Consider the following 16061-nt stretch of genomic DNA (forward strand, 5'->3'; position numbering starts at 1 on the left):
GACTACTGCCCTAAAAAGTGGTGAATTTCTTCAGGCATGGAGCAGTCATCTTGTTAGAGATCTTTGTAGAATTGCCGTATGATGTCTCAGATGGAGGTTGGAACAACTACCAGCTCACCATTCTCTCATCTCATCTCCTGGATGGTGTTAAAACTAGAAGTATCCCTTATTCTAAAGGAAAGAATCCTGTCCATGTCCCACTATTTTAAAAGATGGACATTTGCCTAGCACAACAGTTTTTCACCGCCCGTTCCCAGACTCTTTTTTGAGCAATGCCCAAAGAGTTATTGTCTGTTCCAAAAGAACCTCCATACAGGCTGTATCCAAGGGGAAGATACTATCTCCCAAGTTAGACTCTAGAATAGTGAGAGTCTGGTGAGGCTTGGTCTCCTCCCCCATTACTTCCCTCCTTTGGCAGGCCGCAAAATGAAGTGTTTGTCCTGTCCATGGCACGAGGCCTTACATGTGTCCCAAACAACTGTAAGTGGTGCTGAGGCCCTATAAAACTCCAGAAACTCAATTGAATGAGAGTTCATGGAGCAGTCATAGCCTTCACCATACAGCAATTTTAGTTCAAGAGTCCAGACCCAGTTGAAGGAACACTGATAAAGAGTTATGATCAGATATAATCCTTGGATTAAGAGCCAACTTCAAATATAAAACCAACATGTGACTGAGTAAGAACATGTCTAACCGTGACATTTGTTTGTGTGGTTTGTTAGGTCACTCAAAACGTCAAAGGTTAACCAGTTCACATGAAGAGCTAAATTGTTGCAAAGCCAGCCTGTGTCGGTACTTACTCCCGAAAACTGCATTTACCTGGAGCAGGTCTGGGGACGAACTCTGAGACATAAAATCTCTGTTGGGACATAATGTCACATTGAAATTGCCACTCACAATAAAAGGTGGTGACCACAGATGCAATGCAGTCAACAGAAAATCCAGAATGCTAGAATCATCATTATTTGGCCCGTAAACTACACAAAGAGTAAAACAGATGCAGTCCTTGCGAATCGAGCCCCCTTCATTTGCTATCCCGAGCCAATGATGCAACACTCGTCTGAGCTAAGGTAAAACACGCTGTGGACAATACTCTGTACCCATGATCCTTTAAAAGATACCTCTTTTCATGGAATATATGTGTCTCCTGAAGACAAATGATTTGGGTTTAAGGGTGTTCAACTCCTCTCGTACCAACTTATACTTGTGTGGTGACTTAACCACATTAACATTCCATTATAAAATATAAATATGCAGTCACTGTCCAGGACATCCAATATTACTAGCAATTGTCATTATGACTCTGAATCCATGAGCCACCACTCAGCTGAAACATTTGTTGCCAACACATCTCATACTTGAATTGCAAAGCACTGAAAACAGCATTGTTATTCCACAGACCAATTTTCACAAGAATACATTTTCTACTTTTTTGACCCCTGTAACCTACGCAAAAAGCAGCCAACCAAAATTGTGAACACCAAAACCCACCAACCCCCTCCATCCCACATGCCTGGTTCCCAAGATGGCAAACTCCCCCCCAGATCTATGCCTGAAAAGAAAGAAGGGCTGATATCCCCACACCTAGGGTTTATCAATCATTATGGCTTGTAGACAAGGTCGGCCCCCAGACTGATCTTCACGGAGCACAGCGATATACATTAACCACTGAACACAGATAATAGTTCCCCCCTAATAAAGAGAAAGGCTACATAAACATAGGAACAAGTAGGAGGAGGGGAAAGAAAAAGAGGGGGAAAAAAGCAAAAAACAAACAAAAAGGGACAGAGAACAAAGTGAATTAAGAAAATGTCCAAACGGTATGACAATGAGGCACTCCCACCAACCCTCTAGCCCTCTCCAGACTAGAGACTAAAGACTAAACTCCCCTCCCTGAAAGTTTATTCAGTGTAATCCAGCTCTGATGACAGCTCTTCTATCTAAAAGGGAGAGGAACACCGCTTTTAGACCCAAGAGCAAATATGGCCAACAAGACAGCCATCCAACTGCCATTTTGTTAGTAACTCCTGGAGCTTTGGGCAATTGAATGTCTGGCCCTCCATTTGAATTCGTAAAGTTGTTGGTTCCATAAGGGAAACAGACACCCCAAGATTCTGAAGTGATGAGATATACTCGCATAGCTGCCAAAATCTGACCACAGTGTGATGTCAAAAATCAGAGCGGTCAAAAGAATCTACCCCACAGTCTTTGACAGGCAACTTCCGAGAAGCAGCCCAAAAGATATCTTGCCACAAGATAATGTTCCAGATATAGATTAAGATGGCCTGGGGATAACAAGAAGGCTTATAAGGATGTCTACATGGAAAGCAGTGTGCCCTCTCAAACATGCAGGAAGTTGCATTCACATGTACACAATTAAGACACATTTCTATTTAATACAGTAGGTTTATCCACTAAAATAGTCACTCTAATGGAAATATCAAATATTTTGGCAAACATTCTTCCTTTAATCTCCAAGCATAAATGTGTTATATTAGTGAGAAAGTTACAAAATGTATCCACTGTGTACTCCATTCAACTGATGGCAAACTGGATCTGCTTCATGATCATATGGCAGTCCATTTTGATTTGCTTTCTTATTAATGATGTATAGTATTCTGATTCTTGTTGGTTAGTTGTTGAGGTTAGTTTGAATAAAGAGGTGTCTATGACCTTTGATGCTGTGAAATGTATCTTTCCATATGTACATTCAGTGAGATCTTTCCTTAATGATATCTGCTCTGTGTCTTTGCTAACAGCTTATTTATGACCTTACAGTTGACTCAGACTGTTCTCTGGACAATTTCACATCATTGAATTTTTGAGCATGAAAGGAAGTGACTTTGCTTGAAAAGGAACACACCCACGTTTATGCCTTTAAAATTCAACTGTGGACTCTTTTGTTGCAAATACTATTTTTGATAGTTTGCCAATATTTTGACAGAATACATCTTTTAAAATTGTAGTGCATTGGTTCAAGTGGACATATGTCAGTCTGCATGTTAGTGCATTTTGTTATCTCCATCTCACTGAGCTCAATGTCTCTTGCTAACCATGAGCCTACGTCTCTCAGAACAGATATTGGCCTGTTTTCCTTTCAGTAAGGATAACATGCTGCTGTGGTGATCTCATTATCATTTTGGTGCCTTTTCTTCAACAACCCCACAACTCTCTTTATTAGTTTTAGAAAATGTTAAAGGTATGCACAGAGATAATGGGAGATTAGGGGGTATTTTAGGGTTAAGAAGTGGGTAGAAGTAAATAATGTAAGGGATATTTTAAGGTTTATGGCTAGGTAAAGGGAGTCGAGAGTGATCATGGTTTAGTGGTGAGTAGAGAAAGGAAGGTAAGAGTGAGTTTATGGTTAAATGGTAAGTGGAGGTACAGTTAATTTTAGGGTTAAGGGGTTGGTAGAGGTAAAGGGGGTAAGGAGGGATGAAATTTAAAAAAACTGGTGTTTTGGGGTTACCCCCATATAGTAGAAAAAAAACAGATGGGTTAGGAGGATGACCCCCCGCCCAAAAAAAAACTATATATATGCCATCCATGATTTAATTTCGGATGTCATGATAGATGTCTTTGGACATGTCAGGAATTATATAATGTTAGGTTATAGGCAGTGCTTGGTGGGGGCGAAAGGTATAGTTTGCCCACTGAGCTATAACTGGTGAAATTCAGTGGTTTATTTGGTTTAAAATGTAACACTATGACTGACATTGTCACCTAGCTATAGTGTCCCTTTACCCTCTGTCTTCTTCAGTGAATTTCTCAGGATTTTTTATAATAAGTTAATGTATTTTTTCTATACCTACTATAATGTCATGTTAACCTTTTTTTCAGTAAATATATATATTTGAAATTTCTATTTATTTTACATTTTGCATTGTATTTATGCAGTTGTTTTCTTGCTTATAAATTGTTTACCCGTTTTTTATATTTTGTATGTGTTTATGTTATATTAATTACCGTAACTCTATATCTTAAATTGAGCACTACTTGTTAGTAAGCACTCGCAACAAGGCCCAATCTTTATCAGTTTTATATATGTTGTTTCTAAAATGTATTGCTGATTGAGGATACTCAGACTGTCATTTATTGAGCTACTTCACAATTGACGAGTATTTCCTTAAAATATATTACCTGATTTTGTTTAATGGAATTGTTCATAGTGTGCATTGTAGCATTTTGGTTTATGTGCTATATAATATATAGTTACAGTTAATCTTTCATTTGAACTAGTGGCACAAAGCATCCCTTCACAGACCATCCTTGCCCTCCTGTGAAACCAGACTATGAAAGTAGGGGAATGTTTCCTATGTACCCTTTCAGAACCCATGCATGTTTAGGAATCCCAAGTTAACACTGGGCTATAAAATGCACTCTTTGACTGTTTTTTTTCCATCTTTTTCTTTTGGGACACCTTTTCTCAATAGCTCTTGAGGAAATCTTGCTTGATTTGTTGACTCACTGCAATTTAGCTTTGGACATTGTATGCTAGTTAGCAGAGGTGCCAGTGATGGAAGTTGCTAGAGCCAGTGTTAGAAGTGGGTGGCATTAGTCATGGAGGTAACATTTTTGGCACATGCACTTAGTTTTTTGAAAAACTACATTCTGATTGAGGTTACATAATGGTGTAATACTGCAATATCCATTTTAATGGCATATCTATGCTATGTTGGTAGTATGGTGTATTCTCTGTACAACGTGGTCTGTTGAGCTTTCTGATGGGACAGTACAGACATTGAAAAGAACTCGGGAGTAGATTTATTTCAGTTCGAGCACTGCAAATGTGAAAAGGAATTCAACTGTCCCTTTCAAAGTAGGACAGAGCAGTGAAGATGTCCACGCACAGCCACTCTTGTACCAAGTACCAGCAATCTTCAGCTATGATGATGTTCAGCATTGCAAGAAGTGTTTTGTGATTGTTAATCATTTAATTACTCAGTGACTAAGGTCATAGGTGGTCTTTACAGACACATTGCAAAAGGGCATTTTAAACTTTAATATTTCATGTACTGCTGTTCATACCAAATGAAAGACACTTTCGAAACACAAAACCCGAATACATTATGCCGGAATACTGAAAATATATAGCAGTAAAACACAATTTCTGACAAATATGACAAAATCAACATACAACTTAACAGTCCCAAAACAATGTTAAAACCTCATCTCAAGCTGTCAGCATCATAATTGCTTAATAATATTTATTGAGATTTTAGAAAATATACATTTATGTTCAGGAAATATTGGTCATAAGACCAAATATACAATATAATATTTAAATAGAAATAGCAGCATTCAACTTAGCAGAAGTACATTATATTTATTTACATACACTTACCTACTGTAACAATGGAGAAGATATCACTGTGCTTTACCCATTTGCCCAGATCAGACCATGTCAGGTTATTACACAAACAACAAAGTGTGCCACTGAATCAAGATACACTCTTTTATATTGAACTTTAGAGGTTTTCAAGGTAGCAAAAGAGGTAATAATTGATTTCATGTGTAAAGGTATTTGATGCTATTGGGACAGTAACCAGATACAACATTCACCAAAACAACTAGCCAATTTTGCAGAAACTGAATTACGTGTTGACTTTATCTGTGGATAGGAAAGTTATTGGAAATTCATGCACATGAATAGTTTATGCACACGATTCATGATGCGAAAACATGCCAAAACGTGAACCTCTACAGTTTACTCTGTTTAAATCTTTTGGCTGAGTTAACCAATTTAATTCACAAAAATTTGAAATTTACACTATAGCATTCACTAACACGAATTAGAACATTGGAATGTTGGGAGCTCCATTGAAAACAATGGAGTGCTCCGGGCTTCTAATTGTGGGTAGAAGCCCGAAGCCCCAACATTCTAATGTTGCCATTCATATCTGTTGGGATTTTAAATCCCCTCAAGCTAAGTGAGGCCTTTGTATTATTTGTTAGAACATTCTGCCCTCTAGTGGTGAAATGTTCTAATAGCCTTATAGCCCTCCGTAGCTGGGATATACCAGCATTAAAGTCCCGCAGCCTTGTTGAAGGCTGATGCTGGAGCGGGCCTTTGCCAGCTAGGGGGTCCTATAGAGCTATATTAGAACATTGGAATGTTGAGAGCTCTATTGAAGCAGTTGCCTATATGAACTATTACAGAGCCGCTGCTTTCAACATTTCAATGTCCTAATATACAGCCTCAGCCTTTCTCTTTCCCCTGCCTCTAGAAAAAATATTAATTAGGCAGAGGAAAGTGAAAGGCAAAGGTTGTGCAGGAGGACGCACGCAGCCTTCACCATTTCCTCTTCTGAAGTACAGTGTCACTAGGGCTTCAGAAGGAGGGAGGTCTCCCAGGCTTGGCTGAACTACAAAAATCTGCTCAACCAAGTCAGGGAGAACCAGGGACTGACTTTAGCCCCCTCTCACAGGTCTTTCTGTGAATGTTCAACAGCTAACAGCTGTGGCCCTACGTGTGTGGCTTCGGAGCCAAAGGGTATTTCCACCCCCTCGTGCTCCAAGAGGCTTTTGGTTTTCTAATTAGAATATTCTGCCCTCATGGGGCAGAATGTTCTAATTGCTTTATAGCCCGCCTTAGCTGGGATACACTAGCTATTAAAGGCCCACTACCTTCGGCTCTGGCCTTTATCGCTGGAGCGGGCCTTTAATGGTGGGTATAGAGCATTGGAATGTTGGGAGCTTCATCGTCTTTTATGGAGTACCTTCAGGATTATAATGGCTGGTATAAGACCAGTGCTCCAAACATTCCAACATTTATCTTCATGTGTCTCACTTTTTAATTTAGAACATGGGCACTCGCAAACATTTTCCAGGGCGACAATAAGCCTGGCATGTCATGTGATCAAGGGCTGCATTGATACCTGCAGCCTGGCATGTGGGGGTGATGTGCGGTGGGCATAGGGGGTGAGAACCAAGTACATATAAAGGCTGAATTGCACATTGTGAAACCAGAAAATCCGCCTTTCTAACTTGATCAAATACTGTGATCCTAGGCAATTTAATTTATTTCAACTTGCCTCCTTTTCTTCATTATCACATATACTTAAAAATACATTACTTTAGGGCGTGCACTGTACAAAACCTCCTCCTGTGTTTTATTTGATAGACTATAATGTTGTTCATGTATAATAACAACCCAGGCCACTCGAGGGTGAACATAACAAATGACATGCCTCTTAGTTCACTATTTGCATTGTGGGCTGGCAAGCCAAACTGGAGAAACAGCACAGAATCCCTGTCCTGAGCGGATCATCAAAGCAGCCCTTTCAGGCCAATCCCCACACTGCTCTCATGCTTGAGAGCAGTGCAGAGAATGCACAGGGAGTCTCTGATGCTGGCCCAGGGGCTGCTAGGACCCAGGAACCATCAGAGAACTGTGATAAGACACGGCAGAAGCAGCATCAGGTAAGTTTTTTTTTGTTTTTTTAAACCAGCACTCTCCCCCGTGCTCCTGCCCTCACATCTGACCTCCCCTTCCATCCCCCACACCCTCTCTACCACTGTTTGCATGCGTCAGCGACCACCGGTGTCTGCCTTTGAAAATATGGATCACATTATGCGATGGGCCTGTTGTTCTATACCACACATGTAGTAAATAGCCTGCATTCCCTGTGTATTAAGGTAAATATAGTCACTTTTCTTTGCGTCTTTATTTCACCTTTTCTATTTGAAAGATGCCTGGAATGGTTGAAATACTAATTTGAGTTTTATTTTTCCTTTTGAGTGTAGGATTAGAGATCTAACTTTAATAATGATATTGGATTACTCTTCGCTTAATGAACCCTAGTGGACAGGTTTCTTTTGAGAGCATCAGGGTTTAACTTTTATTAGAACATTGGAATGTTGGAAGCTCCATTGAAAACAATGGAGTAGCTCAGGGGTTAAAATGGCTGGTATAAGCCCGGAGCTCCAACATTCCAATGCTTCTTTGTCCACAAAGGCTTCAGGGAGCCTGATGGAATTTCAATCCCCTCGCGCTCCCTAAAGCCTTTGTTTAATTTGTTAGAGCATTCTGCCCTCTTGTGGCAGAATGTTCTAATAGCCTTATAGCCCTTCGTGGCTGGGCTATACCGGCTATTAAAGTCCTGCTGCCTTGTTAAAGTCCCTTGCTTTCAGCTCGGGCCTTTAACGCTGTATCGGGGCTTCAATAGCTGGTATAGCTTGCTACGGCGGGCTATAAGGCTATATTGATAGCCTCCTAGAAAGCTACTACAGCTCACCTAGCACTAAGCAACAGGTCAGTCCTAAAGCTGCAAGGGGCCTACTGCCTCAAAAATGCAAGAAGAAAATGTAGGTGATGCTCAGAGCAACAACTCAAACCGCAGGCTTACAACTCGTCTGACCTTGAAAGAAAAAAAAAAAAAAGTAGCTTAACTTTTGTTTTACGTTTTTCACTCCAGAAGGGATTGTTGCTCAGAAACATCATTGCTTCAAGTTTCTTCTGAAATATTAATACTGGACTGCTTTCCTGATGACCACACTGGGCCAATACAAATACTACAGTACAGAACATGCCTTGATATCTTCCAATTATGCTGGCAGCACAACAAAATAAAGGTAGTGGTGAGGTAATATTTTCAGAAGTAAAGTTAAAATAATGTTTTGAGTTGGATGGCACAATTCATTGTTAGGTTGATGAGTGGTACGTGTGTAGCTTGTAAAGGAAACTGATATTGAAACTAGGGGTGGGCACATTTTAAATTTGGCAAACTAAGTTTGTAGACATTTAAAACTTTGTAGATAGCAGAATTCTTCTATTTTCGTTCACAGATTGTTTACCTGCAAAGAGTTATTTCACTATTTTTTTTTCTTTTGCCCTCATCTCACCAATAAACATCTGCAGGTCTTATGAAGCCGATGTTACGATCTGGGGGCCACCCGGTTTACCGCACTCGCATAGGTCACCCAACAGGTCCTTGGTATAATCATAGGACCAGCTATATTAATCTTAAGTAATGACCCCAACTCATAAGGGGGTGCCAGATGTTTATAGGCTTATCCTCTGCTCCTTCATAATCCGGGTGGGCCATAGCAAAAGTAGCTTTAAACCAGTCCTCTCTTTTCGGTGGTAGGGGGTCTTCCCACTTCTTACATACCTCTCTCCGTGCTAGCAGTACCAAATAAAGTAATAACCCTCTATGAGACTGTGATGCTGACTGACAAAATAAACCATCATCCCCGAAGACTAGTGACAAATGAACATCAATGTTAAACTTAAAAATATCTTGAAGAGTGTCGCCAACCTCCTTCCAGAAGATTTTTAATTCAGAGCACTCAAAGAAAATGTGAAGGTCATTGGCTATAGGCATCAAACATCTTGGACATTTTGGTGTTGGAGTTGCAGCAAATTTGGCTATCTTTGTTGGCGTGTAGTAAAGCCTATTAATGACAAAAAAAGATTATTTTTAAACTAGCAGGTTTGATATATTTATATAGTACCTTCAGTGAGGGCTCAAAAAGGGCATCTATTGAGGATTCAAGAGGGGTTTGTTTTCAAGCCATGGTTGGCGGGGCGGAATCTCCAGGTCTTCAACTTCTAGTAGATGGTTATACCACACTGATATCTCTTTTCTTATTGGACGAACAGATTGACACAGTCTTTCAATATCCCCGTTACCTCTTACTTCCTCTCTTTCTGCATCAAACCATGATACCAGCTGAAGATATTTAAATCTAGAAAGACTTATGCCAATCCTAGCTCTCAGGAGTTCCCAAGGATGGATCCCCTCAGAATCTGCCAGGTCGGACCAGATAGTTATACCAGCTCTCTTGATAGGTAGTGCCAAGCTGTCTCTAAGGCAACAAGGTGTCCCAGATAGGGGCCAGGTCCGAGTAATACCCTATCCCCCATTTGAGTCTGACTTTGTACCATATCTCCAGGGCTGCCCTCAGAACCTTCAAGTGAACTCGCTTCAAGTACTTTGGGGCCCTGAACTTATATAAAAAAGCCCCACCACCCCACCTCCTTCCGTTCTAGCCATTTCTCCCAACAACCTTCCCCAGGCTGACTCCTCTGGTTTCACGAGTAACATCCAAATAGCTTTAAACTGGAATGCTACCACGTACCAACTGATATCAGGAAGAGCCAGCCCCCCTTTATTGAGTCTGCGTCTCAATTTCTTCCAGGCCAACTTGACCCCCTTGTCGCCTCGCGTATAAAGCTCCCAATCTTACTCTGTACTTTACTTATACACTTCTTGTGTGGAAAGGCCAGGGGTATAGTAGTAAATAGGTAGGAGAGCTTTGGGAGAATGACCATCTTAACTAGATTGACTTTCCCATAGATGGTTAAGGGGAGGTTCCTCCATCTGCTAAGGAGGCGATCAATTTCTTTGATGGTTCTATTAAGACTGATCTGGGGGATTTTTTCCAGGTCTTTGACAATGTAGATTCCTAAGTATCTTAACTCTGTGCTAGCTACTCCCCCCCCCCCATTGATCTAGGTTCCAGCACACCACCTCTGTCTTTGATGTGTTAACTAAGTAACCTGACAAGGACCCAAATCCTTCCAAAAGCACCTCCACACGGGGCATAACCACCCCAGGATCATTTTTGTATAATATTTAGTCGTCCGCGTAGAGAGCTAACTTACAACTGTAAAGTTGGGACTTAAAGGGGTAGATTAATTCATCTAACCTGATGGCTTGTGCCAGTGGCTCGATATAGATATTGAATAGAAGGGGAGAGATAGGGCATCCCTGCCGGGTCCCCCTCTGGATGTTAAAACTTGAGTCAATAGACCATTCAGGAGAATTCGAGCAGAGGCTCCCTGATAATTCCTCAGGGTTTGGATAAAAATAGGGCCAAATCCCATTACCTCCAGTATTTCCCAAAGGTACACAAAGCAGACTCTGTCAAATGCCTTGGCCGTGTCCAAGGTAACTATGGCCAATGGATCAGATCTCTCAATGGCCAGGTCGATGTTCCCTATTAACATTTGTGTCTGTTCCTGGATGTACCTTCCTGCAACAAAGCCCTTCTGGTCGGTGTGAACCAATTTGGGGACCAATTTTGACAATCTCCCAGCTAGAATACCCATAAAGATCTTATAATCGGCCTTCAGCAGAGAGATTGGGCGATATGAGTCGGCTTTTAAGGGTCCTTGCCTGGTTTTAAAATCAGAACAATTGTAGCCTTCTTCCAAGACTCGGGGACATTGCCAGCGAGACAATAGACTGAGTTGAAGGTAGAACCCAGTACGGGGATCAGTTCCTCCGCTAGGAGTTTATACACTTCATTCGGGAGTTAAAGTCACCTCCAATGACAAAGGGGGGAGTTTCCAGAGTCAGTATTGATTGTAGTTTACAAATTTAAGTCGGGTCGTCTATGATTGGGCCATAAAACGACGCACAGACTATATCTGTGTTTTCTATGGCTAATTTAGCTACAAGTCACCTCCCAGTTGAATCTGACTGCAAATTTTTTATAGAACAAAGGGCACCGTGTTTAACCAGGATCGCCGCGCCTCTGCTGTTAGACGTCTGTTGTGATACACAGTAACATTGTATCCAGGGAATCCTAGAAAAAATTGAGTGGCTTTCCGTAAGGCTCAAATGTGTCTCCTGTAAAATACAGACTTGGGTTGGGGAGAGTTCCAAGTGTTTTAGAATCAGCCTTTGTCTACGGGGGCACCTTAACCCATTAACATTCCAGGAGAAAAAGATGGTCTTTCTAACCCTTAAGCCTTGGTTTCCCGCCATTTACCTGTAAGACTGTCACACCGGCATGGTGAGAAATCCTTGTATCTAAGGTGAAATGAGGTTCATTTTTTTCTTTTTTACCCACTGCTCCCCACCCGTGATACCCCTCCCTCCCCCCACCCTACTCCCCCTGTGCCCCCCCTTCCCAAGAGGAACCCCCCCCCTTCCAATAGGCAAGCCTATTCGGCTCCCCACCCCCCTTGGGATAGAAAAACTACAATTGTTGCTAGGTTGTTACTGGGATCTTACTATTAAGTGAAATCAAGTGCATTGCCCTTTCCTTACTGTCCCCCTACTTCCCCCCTGCTTAATTTTAATTTTCACTATAAGGACATCTGCCTCATCGCCTGATCTTATCTGATGCATATGATTATTCCACATCACACAGAGTTGTACTGGGAACTTAAGCTGCACCTTAGCCCCAATGCTATTCAGCTCCTCCAACCTTTTCCCCAACTCCCACTGTCTTGTTGTGGTCATGTGAGAGATGTCCGACCTTATTTGAAGAAAAAAAAAGGGGTTAGAGCTATTAAAGGTTATGGTACCTTCTTTAAGACCAGAAGACAGAATCTGTTTCTTAACTGAATAAGTTAAGAAATTAACCAGTAGCTTTCTCGGCTTTTGTTTGGCGAGGTTCTTTTTGAAGGGGTCACGGTGCAGCCTTTGTATCTCACATATGGCAGATTTTTTTAATACTGTCCTTTTTAATACAGAGATAACAAACCTCTGAATGTCAGGCTCCTCCAAGGCTTTTGGCACATTTAAAAGCCTTAGATTATTCTGTCTGGAGTGATTCTCCAGGCGTTCATGGTCATCTTTCAGTTCCTTATTCTGAGCTGATAGTTTAGCTAGTTTCCCTGTATTAGTGCGCATGGTGTTCTTAATTTTAGGGATTTCCAATTCAAGTGCCTCTGTTCTTAATGTGACCTCATCAAGTCTTTTTGCTAGTACTTCACAAGAGGCTTGTATTGCTGCCTGGTTTGCCTCGGAAATTAAAAATTTGTTAGTCATCTCCGCTTGATTTGTTTAAGACATGGTAAATCTGTAGGTAATTTCGTCTTTCATTGCAAGTAACATATCAGCCAAAGAATGCAATGTCGTGTCAGCTGTGGCTGTTTTGTCTGAACCATCCATAGTTGCGTTTTCATCTATGAGGTTGGAAGGCGCCTTTGATGATTCTACAGGCGAAGTTTGAAATTCATTGACGGCCAAGGTTGAATATCTATTCGAAAGACCTACTACTGAATGCGTCTCAACAGGTACTGTATTGAATGTGCACAAGCTATTGGCTACCCTCTCCTTTGGAGGGCACGCAGAGCTGGGAGCCTCCAGGGGGGAGTCCTGACCCAAGTTCTTTGGGGCATCGCCTGCTAAGGCAGCCAGGGTAGAGGATGTGGTGGTGGTAGACAGAACTTTGTAATACGTTTTGAGTGAGGGGTGCTTTTAACTTTGGAGAGAGACCCCTTCCTACCCCTTCCTCTTCTTTTGCCAAAGTCGACCTCCTTGTCTTTAAACTCAGTGCCCTCCTCCGTGGTGCCCCCCTTAAATCTGCCCGGTCTTGTTACAGCTTTCACTTCAGAGATTACAGGCGAAATGCGTGGAGGGTAGACGGGTTTATCTATATTAGAAGCGCGGACTGCTCTCACACGAAGAGTATATATATTTGCTTTGGGTGCAGAGTTATCTATTTTCATTACCACAGTACCTCCTATGTTGCCTGGGCTGTGTGTCTCTCCTATCTCCATACACTTAGTTGATATATTTGCCTGTACTGCTTTAATGGTTTTTGGGGAGCTTATCAAATCAGGCTCAAAACGAAGCCCAGATGGAGCCCCCAAGAGAGAAAAAAGCCTCTTCCTACCTTTGTTTTCCCACCCAAGAATGATGTCCTCTGAGGGGGAGCGGAGTGAAAGCCGTCGACTCCCTACCTGGAGGTCGGCGTTTGCTTCTCGAGCACCACAAACCCTGGGGGCCAAGGACGTGCAAGCGCTGGTGCAAGCTCTCCACCTCCCACTCTGCCTCCCACGACCCGGAACAGGAAAAGAGCCGAGTCTCGTCTCCACCGGGTCTGGGCAGCTTCCTCCCAGCGCCAGCCACGATTGGCAGCCTGCTCCGCCTGCTCCACTCTCCTCGCCACGTGTGTATGAAAGTCCAGGAGATCCGTAGTCAAAAGGCACCCGCACTGGAGGCATATCCTCAGGTAGGGGCAGGAGGGGGGGTATCAAAAAACAAAAGGGTGCTTAATTTAAACTTCACCTAGCGAGAACCATAATACTAAAAAGAATCCCAAGGCGGAGCCGAGCCGCGGCCGTTTAGCTGGCGGACGCCATGTTCCTCCCTCATTTATTTATTTATTTATTTATTTATTTTTCTTACAAAATGTAAACCGGACAACTTTAAAAACATTTTATATTTTTGGAAGATTGCAAAGTTTTGAAAAAATCTCAAGCCCTTTGTCTAATAAAAATATGGCAATTCTAATTACCCTTTAAAATGCATAGTGTACATCTTAAGTAACAGTACACAAACTTATACTGTCAGTAAATATAATGTCCTCTAGAAATGTGTTTTACTAGATGTCTATAGCACAGGAAGAAATGTCGCCTCTGCTCCTACTGAGCCAAATTGGTTGAGTTGTAAATAACTAACAAATCTTAACATCGGAGATCACATAGCTTGATATCAGTTTGTATTCACAAGTATATTTCACATTGATGAGTTTGCATTTAGATAATTCCTTCCCAGGTCGGATTACCTTTTCTGCATTCCTAGTCTCAGTGTGTCACCATATTACAGGCCTGATTTAGAGTTTGGTGGATGGGTTTCTGCATCACACGTGTGAAGGATATCCCATGTGCCTTATTACAAATACCATCAGCCGCGGGCCGTGCAGGTAAGAGTGGTGGGGCCAAGGCGGGGGATTTCGACAGACGCCGATGTGAGAAAATTAATTATTTATTTAGTTTTCCCTCGTGATTGTCTGTCTAATACCCCCCAACCTGGCCCCACTGCTCTTTCCTGCACGGGCAAGGCTGAATGCCATAGGCTATAAGGTGCTTGTAGTAAGAAGGACGGGACATCTGTCATTTTTGTGATGGAGTATCCCATCCAACAAACTAAACCAGGACCAGTGTCCCAACATGTAACTTAAACATTGTTGCTACACGGTGTACTGTTTGTGTCAAATTCATAGTAATTGTTTAGTGTCACAATGGGAGGTCACAGGTCCTGAGTGGCTGATATGGGTACCTACAGATGTTTTATGTATTCTCCACTGTACACGTAAAACAGAAGAGTGGATATGGTGTATCACATATCAGAAACACGTAACTATATGCATAATGCAAAGAGCAGCACTTGCTGCTTCTTTGTTTGCTTAAGTATTCATGAGAATTCAGGAGAGAGATAAAAAAAACACATACTTGGCATTTAAAACACTGCTATACTTTCAAGACTATAACATGTTAGGTCACTGGACTGCTTTTCACAGTTCACAGAACAGAAATGTACAAAATTTGAAATAGTAATATTTGTATGTGATCATGTTTAAAATGATCCCAATAAACGAATTTGTGACTCTGCTCAGTCCTCTGTCTTGGAGAATGCAGAGGCCCTGAATATCTCCATGCAGTTCACCAGAATCAGGGCACCAGTTAGTTCTCGCCACTGCCGGGTTATGGGATTTTTCATTTTGTCCAATGCAGAATGCAGGTCTTGTAATACATCTCTGTAACTTTCTCCATAATGAGCACCCCAGTTATACAAGAAATCGAATGCAGGCTTCCACATCATCTGACAAAAAATACAAACATAAAATAATTGAATTAAAAATAAATCATGTTTGCCCCAAAGTGAGCCTTTCTTTTTCATTACCTTATGTAAACTGTTCAAAATGTAGACACTGTGATGGTGATGATACCTTTTTGAGACCACTCACATTAAAACGGAGGTGGTGAAATCACGTTTCATCTTCAAGGAGAAAATGTATGTAGAAAATAATGTAGAGTACATACATTTGTGGTTTGATGTAATAACAAACATGATAGTAAAAATTATATTAAAGAAAATAGATAAACAGTAAATGTACATACTACATTCTCACAATCTAGGTTTCAAAATTAATATGTATTGGGCATGGTGAGGTTGGAGCAAGAGAGAAGTCAATAAGTGAGAACATTTACTATTTTTAATTTGGAATTCAGGATGACCTGCAAACAGATAACAAGCTACAGTTGGCATGGCAATGTCTCTTAGGTCGATCTTGACAAGGTTATCTAGATATAGGGAGGATCTTGCATGGCAATTGAAGCAGGACTGTTCCTATTACAGCAGAGTCAGGACTTT

At 41.5% G+C, this 16061-nt stretch overlaps 1 protein-coding gene across 2 annotated transcripts in view; it reads right to left on the minus strand.

Annotated features, from left to right (window-relative positions):
• Positions 1-16061, minus strand: part of MACC1 (MET transcriptional regulator MACC1) — a 154419-nt gene that overhangs the window by 15748 nt on the left and 122610 nt on the right. Inside the window, exon 5 of one of the 2 annotated variants that reach the window (XM_085630934.1) lies at positions 11923-15509. The exons of the other annotated variant lie outside the window; for it this stretch is intronic. Within the exon in view, the coding sequence (XP_085487060.1) occupies positions 15300-15509 (210 nt within the window). The 3' untranslated portion in view covers positions 11923-15299. Of the gene's footprint in view, positions 1-11922; positions 15510-16061 lie in introns of those variants that run through there. 2 annotated transcript variants of the gene reach the window in all.

This window comes from Triturus cristatus, chromosome 10, assembly GCF_964204655.1.
Source record: "Triturus cristatus chromosome 10, aTriCri1.1, whole genome shotgun sequence".
NCBI lineage: Eukaryota > Metazoa > Chordata > Amphibia > Caudata > Salamandridae > Triturus > Triturus cristatus.